This window comes from Grus americana, chromosome Z (genome assembly GCF_028858705.1).
Source record: "Grus americana isolate bGruAme1 chromosome Z, bGruAme1.mat, whole genome shotgun sequence".
NCBI classification, from domain to species: domain Eukaryota; kingdom Metazoa; phylum Chordata; class Aves; order Gruiformes; family Gruidae; genus Grus; species Grus americana.
In genome coordinates this window covers 42,550,093-42,565,643 of record NC_072891.1, presented here as the reverse complement: position 1 = coordinate 42,565,643, position 15,551 = coordinate 42,550,093, and the positions used below count along the sequence as shown (strand labels likewise).

The 15,551-nt window shown below is 38.1% G+C and overlaps 1 protein-coding gene across 1 annotated transcript in view; it reads left to right on the top strand.

The window, feature by feature from the left end:
• The window catches only part of LOC129199427 (guanine nucleotide-binding protein G(q) subunit alpha), a 135,496-nt gene that overhangs the window by 94,109 nt on the left and 25,836 nt on the right, over nt 1–15,551 (top strand). The window contains exon 3 of the mRNA XM_054809902.1: nt 2,196–2,350. Within this exon, the coding sequence (XP_054665877.1) occupies nt 2,196–2,350 (155 nt within the window). The remainder of the gene's footprint in view (nt 1–2,195; nt 2,351–15,551) is intronic.

Here is a 15,551-nt window from a genome sequence, read left to right as displayed (position 1 = left end):
CCAGGGCAAATAAAAGAAAAAATTAAGCCAATAGATGAGATCCTGTATTTTCATCTCTGTCACTGCCACCAGAAATTAGAAGCCAGCAAAAGATGTTGCCTGACAAAGGCTCTCAAGGAAAGAAAACTTAGTGTCTACAGGAAAGTAGAGTACCTCTGGGAACAAGAAGGCATAAGTGAGGATTAGTAAAGATTTGAAATCTATGTGAAGGGGCATTACTTTTTTAAGAGAAGCAGCACTGACGTGAAGAGCTGTGTATCAGTAGGGTGCAAGCTGTCGCAAATCTGCCCAAGCAAACCCCAGGGAAGTAGAAGCACTCTTCACTGAGGAAATGCTGTTTCTTTTTAAAAAGTAGAATAAATTTTGCAGTGGATGCAACTTCTTGGCATATATCATCATTCATTTTGCAAGTTTGGTTGCATAGTGCAAAATCATATTAATTGTATGGCAGAGTATACAGAACTAATAACTAAAACAATGCAAGATCTGGGACAATTTTATAGTAATAAGTCTAGATATGCAACTGAGTAAAGTAATTACCTTTTAAGATTTTCTCTTCTACCAATGTAGAATACTTGAGCACTTGTTAAAGAATGTTTAGGGAACTGTTGGCGAAATACTTCAATTATGACGGATTTCAAATGAAAGCTTTTGAGTAATAAGTTAGTCTTTTAGCTCTGTTAGCATGTTGATATCAGTTGGCTGTGATTTCAGAGCTCAAGTACAAAAAAAAAATAATTATCCGAATATATTTTTTATCAGTTTGTCACAAGCTGTGGAAAATATTCCAGGCATCATTCTTCTGGAAGTACACAAGGGCAGCAGAATACAGAACTGAGCTTGATAAGATATAAGATAATTTTAAAACCTTTCAGTGTACCTTCACCTAATTTAAAATGGAAAGAGGTTTGTGTCCTCACCTCAAATACAGACTAGATATGGGAGTTGAACCTCTCAGGTTTTTTGGTTGACCAAGTTTTCACCTGTTGTCTTCTCCGTGTGTGTATGTTTGCATGTGTTTGTATATATATCCACACAGATGCATACGTTCACATATTTGTTACTGAAATGTGTACATAATACTTCCAGGACAAATTAGAAATCATTCTGCTGTGTTTTCTGGGTAGTTCTGACTCCATAGGCTTTAACTAAATTTTAAGTATGCAGGAGAGTGATGGATTTATTAGGGATTATTTTGTATTTGCAATTCCCAATTGTAGACATTACTTTTTAAGAATCTCTGTAATTTATAGTGCAAGTTGAAACTAGAGACAATTCCTAATAACCTTTTCTTTTTAGTAGTAACTTCTATTATGTTTGTGGTAACATTAAGAACTTCTTTTATCAATCTTTCTGAAAGGCAAATTCCTTCGCTACTTTGCATTCTCTCAGCTACCCTAAGTCTAAATCTGTGAAGTCAGTTAACTGGTTATCGTTTTAAAAGTATGCTTTATATACTGTAAGATTTTACCTGAAAAATTAAAGCTTTCTTCATTAAATACGAATCTTAATGTGAATACTTCATCCATTTCATCTAAATAATACTGGATTGGAGTAAGCATAGCCTGAAATAAGGGCCCATATGTACGTTTATTAATTAATTTTCTTTATAATATCATATTTAGCACTATTTATCTTTGAACACACCGTATCATCACTCATTCATAATTCACTCAGTACTCTTATTTATTCTCATTCATTCACCATTTACTTTAACGTCTTTCCCAATAAATCAATATTACTGTTTCCTTGCTACACCATCACTAAGTCTGTTCATATGAATACAGATTTCGGTAAAATATCCATCTTTTAACATTTTGGGGGTTTACTGTCTTTTCCATCTTTATGTTGTCCGAATGTCCCAGGTTCCGTAGGTAAAATGGATGGTAGGTATTCTGCTTAACAGTGTCTTTTAGCATGAAAGGTAGATAATATGCTGATCCACATTGAGGTCTATATACTTTCCATAAAAAAGTAAAGGTCTTTTCTTCCTCGTTTCTGAAACACCCTATAATGGTTGTCTCCTTTTTCCACCTTCACAACCTTTTTCATGGTATGTGATTTTTCGAATTGCATGTACACAGTGATATGGCCAATGTGAAAAATTAATCCTGTTAATCATGTTCACTGTATACGAACTGTCTGCAAACATAGAAAATGAAGTAATTTTTACTATTTTGTTTGTTTCGAATTAGGCTCATGCGCAGTTAGTTCGAGAAGTCGATGTAGAGAAGGTGTCAACTTTTGAGAACCCATATGTAGATGCAATAAGAAGCTTGTGGAATGATCCTGGAATTCAGGAGTGTTATGACAGACGACGGGAGTATCAGTTATCAGATTCAACTAAATAGTAAGTACATGGGGGCTACAAAAAATATATATATATTATTTTCTGTTTCTAACAAAGTAATTTTTACTTTTTGGCTTCTTATGCTATCTGTCTGTGTACATGTTTGTATACATATGCAGCACAAACATACCTGAACATACACTTACGAAATTGAATTCAGAGAATACTTTAAGGAGTGGAGTACATCTAGTGTAGGATAATATCTGTGTGTGTTTCACAGAATGACAATCTGTGATCATTTGAAGTCTTAAAGTAAGATTCTAACTAATGATAGTTAATCACTGATGTTGGGGTTTTTTTGTTATACACGTTCAAACCTTTACTCTCCTCAGACATACGCTCACAAATGAAAGCTGGACAAAAATACCTTAATGTAGTATGACAGTAGTGGATACTGGGAAGAGCAATAAAGGTAGACCTCCATACAATTAATAAAAATTATAATCCCCAGACACGTATTTTCCCAGGTTTTCCCTTTTTCCCTGACAGATTGCTTTTGCAGTCCTGGTAGTGAGGTAAATAGTACTAAGCAAGGGTTCTTGTGTTTTATTGAAGTGCCTTTCTTTTATGCAAACAAAGCCTAAACTTTAAAGAACATGGGTACCAGGAAGACAACAAGAAAAGCACTTTAACTTAAACATCTCTATGACTAAAAAAACTATGTCTGAAATGTTACACTGCCTTTAGTTTCTTGGGGCAGGAATCTAATAAAATAGCGCTATGAAATAGGAATCTGAGGACTGCCTGAAGATTGACTCCATGAAATTCAGTTACTCAAGTAATGTAGCATATAGCTCAGATAAAATTTCTCATCTGTTGTTGAATAAATGGATGATGGTAAGGGATGATGACATTTTGATGTTGACCAACATTAAAAAATATAGCATAGTTGGTTATTAAAGCTGTGGAAAAAACCTTCATGGTTTCCACATGAATTTTTGTATTAGCTATAAAAAACATTCTGATATCATTTCAGTCTCCATTTGTCAGGTGTACATAAGTGGAAGCCTCTTACTGAGGAAAGCGCAGAACAACAGAAAGGCACAACAAAGCTCCCATTAAGCTCATTGGAACAGGGCTACAGACATGAGAGGTCTGGGGTGGCACTTGTCTGCACAGTAATAGTCTGAGGATTCTTATTTAGCACAACACTTCATATGTGATTTAATCAAGACAAACTTACCTTGTTGATGCAATTTAGGCAGCTGAAGAACTACAGGTGCATGAGGTAGATCTCCTCAGATTTGTTCCAGTGCTATCACTACACCATGTTCTTTGCCTGCTATTTTTGGCCCAGGCATAGGGTGCCTGTTGTTCTACGCAGTTTGCTGTCTTACGGAGCTGGTTACATTCCCAAACTATCACTTTTATCATTTGTGTATGCATATTTTGGTGCAGAGTGGTGCAAAGCACGGTGGCATCTCTTTTATTGTCTGGATTCTCACTGTCCCCAAAGATACCATACCGTGTTTTGGTTTTTAGTGATAAGGAAACAAATAGAATATTACATAAAGTGAAAAACTTCAGGGTGCATAAATAGTGAAAAGAAAATTTCAGAGACAAGTTACTGACAATATACTTTCATATTGTTTCCATACTGAAATAAGTAGCAAGCTTGAGTAGAAGGTGAAGCAGAGCTTGTCTTATACTTTGAATTTCTTGTATTTGTAGGTCCTAACTTTGTTTCCACAACAGATGTGATACTGTTTTTAAAGCTGAAATAAATGTATGTATTTGTGTGCTTGCCTTTGAGGATGAAAATAGAATTACCTACTCTCCAAAGCAGGTGTGGTGGGTTGACCCTGGCTGGAGGCCAGGTGCCCACCAGAGCCGCGCTCTCACTCCCCTCATTCACTAAACAGGGGAGAAAAGGCATAACGAAATGCTTGTAGGTCGAGATAAGGACAGGGAGAGATCACTCACTAATTGTTGTCACGAGCAAAACAGACCAAACTTAGAGAGGGAATTCATCTAATTTATTACTAGGCAAAACAGAGTAGAGGAATGAGAAATGAAATCAACTCTTAAAACACCTCCCCCCACCCCTCCCATCCTCCTGGGCTCGACTTCACCTCTGGCTTCAACCTTCCCCCCCTCAGCGGCACAGGGGGACAGGGAATGGGGGTTACGGTCGGTTCATCTCACAGTGTTTCTGCCGCTTCTTCATCCTCAGGGGGAGGACTCCTCTCATCGTTCCCCTGCTCCAGCATGGAGTCCCTCTCACGGGGTGCAGACCTTCAGGAGCAAACTGCTCCAGCATGGGATCCCACACGAGGTCACAAGTCCTGCCAGCAAACCTGCCCTGGCGTGGGCTCCCCTCTTCACGGGTCCACTGGTCCTGCCAGGAACTTGCTCCAGCATGGGCTTCCCATGGGCCGCAGCCTCCTTCAGGTGCCTTCACCTGCTCCAGCGTGGGGTCCTCCATGGGCTGCAGGTGGAATCTCTACACCCCCTCATCCTTCCTCCATGGGCTGCAGGGGGATCTCTGCTCCGGCGCCTGGAGCACCTCCTCCCCCTCCTTCTGCACTGACCTTGGTGTCTGCAGAGTTTCCTTCATCTTCTCACTCCTCTCTCCAGCTGCAAAAGCTCTCTCTCTAAGTGTTTTTCTTCTTCTTAAATATGGTATCACAGAGGCGCTGATTGGCTTGGCCTTGGCCAGCGGCGGGCCCGTCTTGGAGCCGGCTGGCATTGGCTCTATCAGACACAGGGGGAGCTTCTAGCAGCTTCTCACAGAAGCCACCCCTGTAGCCCCCCCCCCACTACCAAAACCTTGCCACGCAAACCCAACACAGTAGGAAATAATCATCTGATACTACTTCAGATTGTGTTGAATACCATAGTTTTCACCTAGTTCTAATGAAATTGTTGCCATAGTGGATTTTTTGAGTACTATTAAAAATAGTAGGGAATAATTCATTAAGCAGTTACAGAAGCAAACTGCTAGTGCATTGCCTTGCAAAAGATAAATATACTAGTTGATTAGTTATTTTTCAAGTTCAACATGTTTAGCAATTTAACATGAGTTTTTGCAGATTTGGTGACTTTAACTATAATCTATTACAGTTCATACTATGGATTTCTGCAAAATCTGTTTTAAATTAGAATTGCGAGTCACTGTTTGTGAGTCTTTAGAAGACCCTTCATATACTTATGCTTGCAAGTAGAGTTTTTTCGGGTAGGTAAGTCCAGTAAAAACAATTAGCAGAAACTAAAGAAACAATGTTTCAGTGTGTATGTTTAGCAATAAAACACCCAAAGAGAATTTGCTAGCTTTGAATTGCTTAAATGTTTAAAATTTTACTACTGGGATTCACAAGGCATTAAGACAGAAATAAGGACCTGGTGCCCGTTGACTTGGTGAGCCATAGTAATATCTTCTGACTTGATGTATAAACCAAAATGGTTTGTTGTCCACCAGATCTCTTGTAAGCATATGTGTCAATAAGTCACACACGTTCTTCATTCATACCTTGCATAAGCCTCTCATCTTCTCAGTAGTTTTCCCCTGTGTTTTTATAGTAGTAGTATTTTCACTCTGTTCCCTGTACTGCTTTTTTTCGCCCATCAATTATTACACGTTGTCTTTCTGAATCTCTTCCTCTGTATTTTCTGTTTCTTTTATTGTTTCTAAATTGTGCGTCTGGTTTCTAATATATCCTGTATGTTTCTATACTTGCACTTTCTGTCATCTTTTGACCTGCTTTTTCATTGCTAGCTACGCTTCTGATGTTTCTATACCCACAGCTAGTACCCTGGAATAATGTATCAGATGTGTGTTTACCAGAAGAGGTGAGGGTAGGGTCTAAGAAAGAAAATTTCCTGTATCGTGGGAGTTGATTTGAACATCTTGGAGGCTCAGCAAATACATTCTGTTCTCTTCCTTTGCCATTGGATGCTCCAAAGTTTGGGTGTTCATTTTGTTTTTAAAAGCAATTTCTAGACTACTCTGTGGTAAAGTCAAGAGCACATCAGGTAAATAGAGATTATTCACTTTACATATACATTACAGGGTGACTTAGCCACTTGCTTACCACTAAACCACTTCCCTTTAAGATACTGTTCACAGTGTGAGACAGATGTAAACCAACATCACTCTGTGGATTGCCTTAAGTAATATCTGTGTGAGATGAGATCATTCAATCTGCACTGTACAGGATTTCAAGACCTTACCCAAATGTAAACAGGTTACCAGTCAGCAATCTGATTATATCATGGCTTTTCAAAGCCTGAAGAAAGGAGGGACAACAGTCTTATTGTTGTCAGTAAGAGAGACAGTTGTCATAAGTAGCATTTTACATTTATGTGACAACTTGCAGAATTTGAGTTGCAATTGAAATTTGTGGAGATTCATCACCATTTTTCCCCAATATGACACTAAGGGCTTTCCCTTCATGAAGAGAAAGTAGGAAGTGTTTATTTAGAACTGGAAAGTGTCCCGGAGCCTTGCTGAAAAACTTCGGTTTTTTTCTGGCCCCATGAAATCAAAGTATTACGTCATTGTGTACCTCCAACCAATGACCTTCTAATTGCTACACAAGCACTGAGGATATCTGTTTAGTTTCCCTTCCATGGCTGTGTTTTCTAACACTTCAGATAATTAAGTATAATTTTCCCCCAAGTTCCTACCCTATTGGTTAGCTATGCCAGTGGGTATTTAATACTCCATTTTGTTATTATTCAAATGCACTGCTTTATTAGTCATACATGCCATGGCATTGTCATACATATATCGGAGTCTTTCAGCCTTTTGTTCCTGCATTTGCTATCACCTTTAACAACTTAGTTCCTACAGTTTTACAGCTGTGCATATACTTGTGATCGTGTGAGTTGAGGTAGCTGGACAGTTGCTACAGAAATGCAGATTCCAGTATTTTATCATGTAATAAGAGCTCCAGAGTGTTGCTCTGAGGACATCTTCAGAATATCACTGATTGTTAACAGGGAAGAAGGAGATAAATCCTAATGGTGTCTGCTTGTTAAAGTTCATGTTTCACCTTTTGTGAAAACATTGTATGAATTGTAGTGCTTTGGTCATCTAGTAATTTTTGTATGACAGTATTCCATCAGAGTTTGAAGTTTTTCATAACTTCCGCTGAACAATTAATTCCTTCATACCTATCCATTAAAAATAACATGTTGCTTCCATGTGCCACTTCTGAAACATCTGCATTTCAGTGGAATTACTGTGTGCTAAATAGGATGTGCTTAGGGGCATACAAGGGGAAAGATTGGTGTCTGAATCTGAGTTTTTACTACAGCAGTTTACTCCCATTTGCTGATATTGCCTCTGGTGATCAGAACATTCATTCTTTTATTTCATAAAGCTGTAGGCAGTTCTCAGGGCATCATGTGTGAGCCTTTCAGAAGGACTAATACTGTCCTAAATTGAGACCTGCTATGGAGCTGACACTGGAGAAGCAAATTATGAACAACTGTCTGTGTAACAGTCATTCGTTGGGGGTGAGAAAGCCATATATTCCTGATTTATAAGATACATAACCATATCATTATTTAAGAGTTACTTTCATACTGTTCATTGATTCTTTCTGCCCTTAACTTTGTAAAAATGTACTTGAAGGTGCTAAAGCTATATTTGGGGGCAATTTGTGTTGCAGAATGGTAGATTCTGCTTTTATGTATTCACAGTTTACATAGCCTTATTTGCTTAAGGTTTGCAGTAAGATAAAAACAGCAAATAAAAATGAAAATCTGAAGATTAAGATCAAGTATTGACCTTATCTTACTTACAGATATAGTCCCCAAACTTATAAGAAAGGTCTGAAAAAGATGGGACATGAAATCTACTGCATACCAAAGCACTGCATCCTATAGAAAAACTGAATATTATGCAACAGAACCAGGGAAATACAGAAAGGGAAGTAGGGTTATGTGAAGCAGCATACAGTATGTATTTCTTTCAGGATCCTTTTTTTCATGCAGTACTGAACATGGTTTTAATATCTGTATAATTTTTAAACCACATTTCCAATTAAGAAAAGTTTGCACAAGCATTTTTTTTTTATTTGATGAGTTGCCTTTTTTTGCTTTTGCTAAGGTTGGCTTTTAGCCATGTAGGAAATTGAGGGAGACAGCTAGGTAGGATTTGGGAGGGATAAGGATAAAAAGAACACAGTGCAGACTTCTTCCTACCTCACTGCACAGATCTTAAGTTTACTGTGTTTACTTTTGATTCAGATTAGATAGTCCTGGAAACTGGTAAATGTGCCTCAACTTTTCACCAGTGGTGTAGAGGCTTAGAAATGCAAACCTCGACAGAAATCCTGAAAACATGGCCATTACTTGTTTACACTTAGCTTTGTTCACAGCTCGTGTTTGTACACTGATAATTGATTCCATTTACTGTGCTGCTGCATGTTAGCAAAAAGGACACTTGTGTCAGTTATTCTGGCAGCTCTGTGAGGTAGGAAAAGTCCTGCTACAGCAACTTTAACGTTTTGCATATGTGGAGTTGAAAGACAAGCAAGTTGTATGTGTATTCAGAAATGCAGAAAAAGGCTTTTCCCTTTCAAAGCTTGTTTTCCAGCACATGGTCAAAATTAGTGCTAGTTTGGAGTGATCTCATCAGTCAGCTCAGAGTTTTGCAAAACAAACAAAAAAACTCTAACACCCCCCAAAACCACACCAAACTCCAACAACAGTATGGAGGGTAGCCCCACCCAGTTCCAGAATAGCCAGGCTCCAAATGACAGAGATATATCAAATCTTAGTAGATACTTTGCCTGATTAGCCTTAGTCATAGGCTTTGGTTAGGGTTTTATTTTCACTTGCCCCACCGCTGTATGTGTATGAGAGAGAGCATTTTGTAGAGGGTCATACCTGTGAACTATCCTAAGTTCAAGGAAGATTTTTTTTGTGTGTGTGTTAAACCTGAGAGCTTTATGGTTGAAAAGATGTGAATGTTTATGGTTACTATCATACCTGAAAGAATCAGCCATTCAGTATTTGTCTTACATGTGGTTGAACACGGTGAAAGCATTTGCATATGAAATGTTGCTGGTAAGCCTTGCTTTTTATAGCTGTGGTTACACTGAAATCACCCAACAAACTTTGTTAAACGACAAACTTTGTAGAGTTTCGTGGCGATAGTCCCTTCCCACTTCCCCTGTACTCTCATTCCACCCATACAGATTAAGAAAGTCACGTTGTTTGCTGGCTGGGTGGTAACAAGTCATCTTTACTGATTTTAGACTGACCCATTTATCAGTGCCAATAATTGCCTCCCTCTCAGCATGTTTGGTTTTGTTTGAGATTTCTCTTGGGAGTGTTCCTGGTGTGGTGCCAGGTGGATCCCTTCTCCTTAGCACTGCATTTCAGAGGCACTCTGCTCCCCAGGGACTTGTGTGCTCACAAGGTCTCACAGGCAGACTCCTTCTAAGCACAAAGTTTATTAATGGGCTAGTGAATATTATTTCAGCATCTTGCTACATTGGTTTGCCTGCTGAGTTTGGGAAGAGTTATTGGGCCGTACTGATGAATAGACTAATGTCATTTTCAGCCTCGGAATGGGAAACAAGTGTTGCAGATGGATGAAGGCTGTAGCTTCTCTACCTTTGCCCATGCCTTAATGCCTTCTGTTGATTAATTAGGCTATACACTAAACTTAGTTTAAAGTTACAGAAATTCATCTTACAGAATTATTCCTGAGAAAATGCTACTCTATCCCTGATTACTTGCAACAAAAATCTGACCTCAAAGATGCTGGAAAATAGTAGCTCATGGCTGGAGGAGAGTGTTTTTTTGAAGTGCCTGACCCATGTTTCTTTATATTGAAAGTGCTTCAAGAGCTCATTCACTGAAAGTAAATTCAAGTAAGTTTTGATGGTTTGTCTTCATTAGGTGATGTAGCCCTGGGAAATTAATTGAGGCTGAATGTGAAGCTACCTGTTCATGTTGACGGGTTATCTTTAACTTCTTGAAGAAGGTTATTGGTTAGAACAACTCTGGTCTGATTATTAAGGTTAGGAGTCTCACTACTTTGCCTGATTTCTGTATGGGAAAGGCATGTAGTAAACTACAGAGCCAGTCAGTCTACTCCCATGATCCCGCTCCTGCTGTTTATTTTGAAATGCAGACAAACAGTACCTTTGAAACATGTTCTCTTTCCAGGGCATCGTTAGCACCTTCATAGCCTGGCAGCTTCCCTGAAGCTGGCTACAGCTTGGACCTTGTCACAGGTGATATAAAGTACATTAAGAATAAGTACTTCTCTCTCAGCGCTGACTGGGAAACAAAAAGCTTCCTCCGCTTCTGGTCAGCATGCTGATCACAAGCATGCTGCGAGACGGTGGCAGTTTCTCCTGACGTCAAGGGAGGGCCACTGCCAGCAGCTCATTACACACGCATCGCCACAGTAATGCACCTTCTGCCTGTAGCTATAGCAACCCCCTGGAAAATTACCTCAGCAGCCATTAAAACTGATTTTTACAAAACTAATTACAGGTATAATTAACTTTTTAAACTTGGTCTGTACTATAAATTTACTCAGACCTATGTGGTTTGGCCTTTTTTTTTAAGTAATTTTATGTCATTTTCCCTCTTTTATTCTTTTGTATAGTGCCTAGCTGAGTAAGTACTATTTGGATAAGAGGCCATATAGCTACAGTGTGTCTCAAAGTAAGACATTTCTTAGCAGGTGGTAAAAATAAACTCAGAGTGCCATATAGTTGAGATCTACATGGCTTGCACAGTTGCTGCTACCCGTACAACTGAATTCCCTGTGGTAATGCTGGTGGTTACCCCGTTTTTGACTAACCCTCAGGACAGCTGCCAGGGTACTTCCAATATCCATATCGTTATTATGATTTTAAATTTTGAAGTTAATAAACTGAGGAAACATCTGGTTTGGGCAATTGTTGGCAACACTCTTTTTGTGGAAGTTCATGTTTATGAGAAGTCTTGCGGTTTGTTTGCAAGAGTGCCTATGTAGCCATTTCTGGTATACGCTGAAGAGTTAGTTGCATTGCAAAGGCTGATTGCAGTACTTGTGCATACATTGTGAGTTAGGCAGTTACCCTAAAATACTCTGTGCATATCTCTTATGTGCTTAATTTTTTTGTATATGCACAGGATTTGTTTGCCCAGGTGAGTGATATATTTGTCAGTATTTTGTTTAGGGCTGCCTTAGGTAAATGCTTTAAAGCCATCATGAATCAGTTTATTAATAAGCAGATATAAAAAAAATTCAATTAAAATCTTAGTTTTCTTTCACTCCTCACCCATCTAAATTCAGAGACTTGAGACATTTCACATAGCCCTGGCTTCAGAAGTTCTCTTCTGGTTGCAGATAAGCCAGTAGAGGAAGTAACTCCACCCTGCTTTCCTGCTGGAGTTTATGGACTTCCCACACCCCAGGCTGTGTCCATCAAATAAACTGGCTTAATTTGAATAATTTCAATAGTGTTTCTTCACTATTCCACATAATTTTGTCAGAAATGTATTATCAAGCCATTGCACAAGCGAAAGAGCTGGCAGCTGGGGATGAGCAGAGGTGCAGCTAGAGTGGGGCTTGAGCCAACACAGTTGAAGGTGGAAAAGAATTGGCATTAATTAGCACGTTTGGATGTTTTTATTTAAAGTTGCTGCTTGCTAAATTAATTTAAAAATAAATAGTTTAATAAACTGTAGGATGCTTAAAGCCTATGCATGCAGTGCTGCATTCCTCTGGCGATCAGAGAATTTCTTTAAAACCCAGTTTTCATGTGGGAAGAAAAAAGTTGAATTTCCAACTCTTTACGTATGAGGAAGATTTGAAAATACAAGTCTTTGTTGTGGCAGTGAATTAAACTATGATAAACCAAATAAATGAAATTCTAAATTTGCAGTGTTACAAGAATGGCTATAATAGCAATATGTGAAAATTGTGTGTGCCAGTACTGTATCTTTAAATATTAATGGTATTCCAGTAGTCTTTTCTTTTAACATAAATAGTTATCTTTATTAATTTACATATTGCCTCTCAGTGTTTTGAAATAGTGAGTCAACCCAACAAATCAGTTATTCAGAAAAATCAGACTGTCACCCCACCCCTCCTAATGCAATGCAAAATGTGCTTTGAGACGAGAAAATGTCTTCTTTTTTATCTACGTAGCACTATGGACATAGAAGTATAGAGTTATGCAATCATTACAAAAGTCATGATAATGTACTGAGTGTGAGTGTGCTGGTTTGCTCCAACTGGCATTTTAGGAAGATTGCACCCAACTGAAGAGAGACAATTCATTTCTACAGTATATCAAAAATCTTCAGATGTGCTATAAAGCAGTGGGTACAATGGAAAAGAAAGACCCACATGTCAGTCCCAATGATACATGTTCTTACCCCCATGACAGGGAGGCTCGAAGTAAATGATCTTTATGTTCCCATACGACTCAAACCATTGTATGCTTCTACCCAAAGATAATAGATTTTTTTTTTAATTAATTGTGTTACTTTGTTTTAGAGGTTACATGAATTTTAAGAGAGACTTCAGGAGCTTTTAGTGATTTTAGAGTTATCTTGAAGGGAACGTCATGTTGCTGCTGCAGGCAAAACTTTCAGTCTGATTTTCAGAACATGTTTAACCTCCTTAAGTTGATAGCAGAATGTGAAGTTACATATCCTCATATGGTAACAGGAAGTAGGAAGTGTAACTGATCTGCAGAACTGTTCAAGTCAGTAGCAGAAAATATCTACTTCTTTGCTTCAGAGCAACAATGCACAAACTTCATTAAAATCTGAATTCCAGCACAAGTAGTAGTAGTAGTAGTAACAACAGAAATGTGTCTGTTAATAAATAAATCAAAACTTAAAAAGTTTTTTTTCTTCTTAAAAAGAGTTTCACTGACTTTGCTGTATGCTCACAACATGAAAATAGCAATAATAAAAGATTTAAAAGGTTGTGCAACAAATAACTGGGGTATTTTCATTTAAATAAATGGATACAATAATATGTGTATTAAGATCTAAGTTAGAAAAGTGGTAGGGGTTAAATGTCATTCAAAAAGAAAATGCAGGATGTATTCTAAATTTCTTTTGTTGGACTGTAGATTCTGTTTATGATTTGTCAGTATCACAAAGATTTTCTTTTTAAAGCATTTTGTGCATGCTATTTTTTTTTTTTTCCCTGTGAGGTACTGTTACTGGTTTTGACACTGCTTTCTTGATTGTGGGTTTGAATGTATAATTTAGGACACCTCTTAGCCCAACATCCTTTGATCTGTTAAGTGAAGAAATCTAAGAAAAGAAATAGGACTTCGTAAAGATACATAAGGATTCTTCTATGGACTGCATAGGCTTTCTAAGGTGCAGTGGGTGAAGTGAGTGAGAAGGTTACTGTTTAGTAATTGAATGAGCAGAACTTGAGCAGAACTGCATGAGAATGAGGAAAAGATAAGGGATAAATTAATGCTTCTGGAGTGTGATGACATCAGTGATTTGTGTTAGGACCAAAAAAACCCAACCAGTAACGCAAATGGTTTCCAGTAACACAGATGAGATTTAACTATTTAATAATAACCTTTGCATTATTGCCTTTCTAAAATCAGCCAGATGTACATTATAGTGTATCTTAGTAACATGTCCACGGTGCTGAAGGGGCAGAGGTGCAGTAACGACGGTCACATTGGAGTCCGCAGCTGAAGCTTGCCAAGAAGGCAGTTGTGTAAACGGGCCACCTACCAATTTATTCAGTTAAAATTCTCCTGCTTCTCAGGAGTAACACTGTGGTGTGTCCTGACCCACAATGTTTCTTTGTATCTTTCCGAAATAGTCACAAAACCAAACCAAAACCATTTTTTTTGAGGGTGGGAGGGAAAAAGAAGCTAGTTCTGGGTCTCTGTCAGTTTCTTATTGTGGTAGCTTTTGTTTACTTAAAACTTTCTTTTTTCCTTCACCAACAAATTGATGATGTGCTTGTCTATTCTATTTTTTGTGTGAAACACCTGAGGGCAGATGAAGTGCTCAGACTCTCAAGACTTTTTCTTACTGGCAGAAACTAAATCAGTGCTCTCAGAAAATATTTCCAGAGTAGTAGCTTCTGAATTATCTGAGATATATGGTTCAATACATCTTTCTAACTATGTGTAACTTTCTCACATTCCATGTTTACTATCGGATTAATCTTTCATGAGTATGATCATAGAGAGGGAGATTTGATAATGGTTTTGGCTCCCTCCCAGACCTAACAAATTAATTCTTCTGTATTTTTGCTGTAAGGTAGAAATCAAACTGCTTAGTTTCTGTCATTGTTCAGGATAACTTGCTCTCTCTATTTCATTAAGAAATCATTCAGAGCATCTAGAAGTCTAATTATTTCTTGTGTGGGTTTATTTAAAAAGAGCACCTTCACTAGTAACTACAAGGAAAAGAACATATTCAGAGCTTAGTGATACTTCATCATCATTCGATAAATTATAAGATCATTGCTCTCCTTCCCTAGAATGAACGAGGGCATCCGTAGGTTAATTTATCTTCTCACGGGCTAGCTCTAGGTCATTCTTGTGCTGGGAAGCAACCAAATGCCCAAGAACTTAATTTCCTGCAGCAGTCTTTCTCCCAGACATCTACCATGGGGAGAGCCGAAGCTGCCTGGTGCACTGATTTCATGAGAAGACCAGCTTCTGGACCCAAACAGGCTATCACACATGCATTGGTACACTTTTTTCTCATGCATCTCTTTTATGAGAATTAATTAAAACCTCCAGTACACTGGTGCTTTATGGTTGAAGCCCACCATTAAGCAATAGCAGAAGAGTTTTGTGTTGTAGTTAATGAACCTTTACAAGCAACTTTATCACAATTTTGGGTTATTTGCTAACCAACTAGCGTGTATTTCATGTACTGCAGGCTTACTAAATTAATCACAAGTTTCAGTGAGAATGCAGGACTTTCAGGTGCCAGAGGTCCCACTAAATAATCAGTGCTACCTTCTGATAACAAGATCTGGGGAGTCTTTTAATTTGTCAGTGGGTGGGTTTTTCCTTTTTTAATTTTTTTTTTTAATGTAATCTCCAAGCAGTACCATTTATCCTCCTGTCATTTTATGACTGATAATGATCTATTCTATAGCAGTTCACTGTTGCTTGGGAGACTCATGTTTGTCTGTCCATGTAGCTGTGTAGACACTGCAGAATGAATATCAAGAAATATGTTACATATTCAAATAAAACTGCAATTTTGTATTTCTCACACATTTTATAATACT